General features: G+C 65.4%; 1 protein-coding gene across 1 annotated transcript in view; it reads left to right on the top strand.

Moving 5' to 3' along the window:
• PHYHIP (phytanoyl-CoA 2-hydroxylase interacting protein) overlaps positions 1 to 724 on the top strand; it is a gene marked incomplete at its 3' end in the record, with an annotated part of 1,749 nt that extends 1,025 nt beyond the window's left edge. Inside the window, exon 2 of the mRNA XM_010157921.1 lies at positions 313 to 724. Coding sequence (XP_010156223.1) covers positions 313 to 724 — 412 coding nt within the window. The remainder of the gene's footprint in view (positions 1 to 312) is intronic.
• Positions 725 to 728: the final 4 nt, after the last annotated feature.

Consider the following 728-nt stretch of genomic DNA (forward strand, 5'->3'; position numbering starts at 1 on the left):
CGTGTCCGTGTGTCCCTCCTCCTCTTCCCGGTCCCCACATGCGGTCCCCTGAGCCCACGCGTGTCCGTTTGTCCCTCTTCCTCTTCCCGGTTCTCACACGCAGTCCCCTGACCCCACGCATGTCCGTGTGTCCCTCCTCCTCTTCCCGGTCCCCGCATGCAGCCCCCTGACCCCGCACGTGTCCGTGCGTCCCTCCTCCTCTTCCCGCCCCCGCGTGTCCGTGCATCCCTCCTCCTCTTCCCGGTCCCCACGCGCATCCCCTGATCCCGCGCGTGTCCGTGCATCCCTCCTCTTCCCGGTCCCCGCGCGCAGGATGCACTGCGGGAACGTGATGAAGCCGTCGCTGAAGGACAACAGCGGCAGCCACGGCTCGCCCACCAGCGGGATGCTGCACGGCATCTTCTTCAGCTGCAACACCGAGTTCAACACCGGGCAACCCCCCCAGGACTCCCCCTACGGCCGTTACCGCTTCCAAATCCCGGCTCAGCGGCTCTTCAACCCCAACACCAACCTCTACTTCGCGGACTTCTACTGCATGTACACCGCTTACCACTACGTCGTCCTGGTCCTGGCGCCCAAGGGTTCCTCCGGCGATCTCTTCTGCCGGGAGCGCCTTCCCCAACTGGACATTTCCTCCAACAAGTTCCTGACGTGCTGCGCGGAGGAGGGCGAGCTGGTGTACCGCCACGCGCAGGACAGCATCCTGGAGGTCATTTACACCGAACCGG

This window comes from Eurypyga helias, unplaced genomic scaffold, assembly GCF_000690775.1.
Source record: "Eurypyga helias isolate BGI_N326 unplaced genomic scaffold, ASM69077v1 scaffold13098, whole genome shotgun sequence".
Classification (NCBI taxonomy): Eukaryota; Metazoa; Chordata; class Aves; order Eurypygiformes; family Eurypygidae; genus Eurypyga; species Eurypyga helias.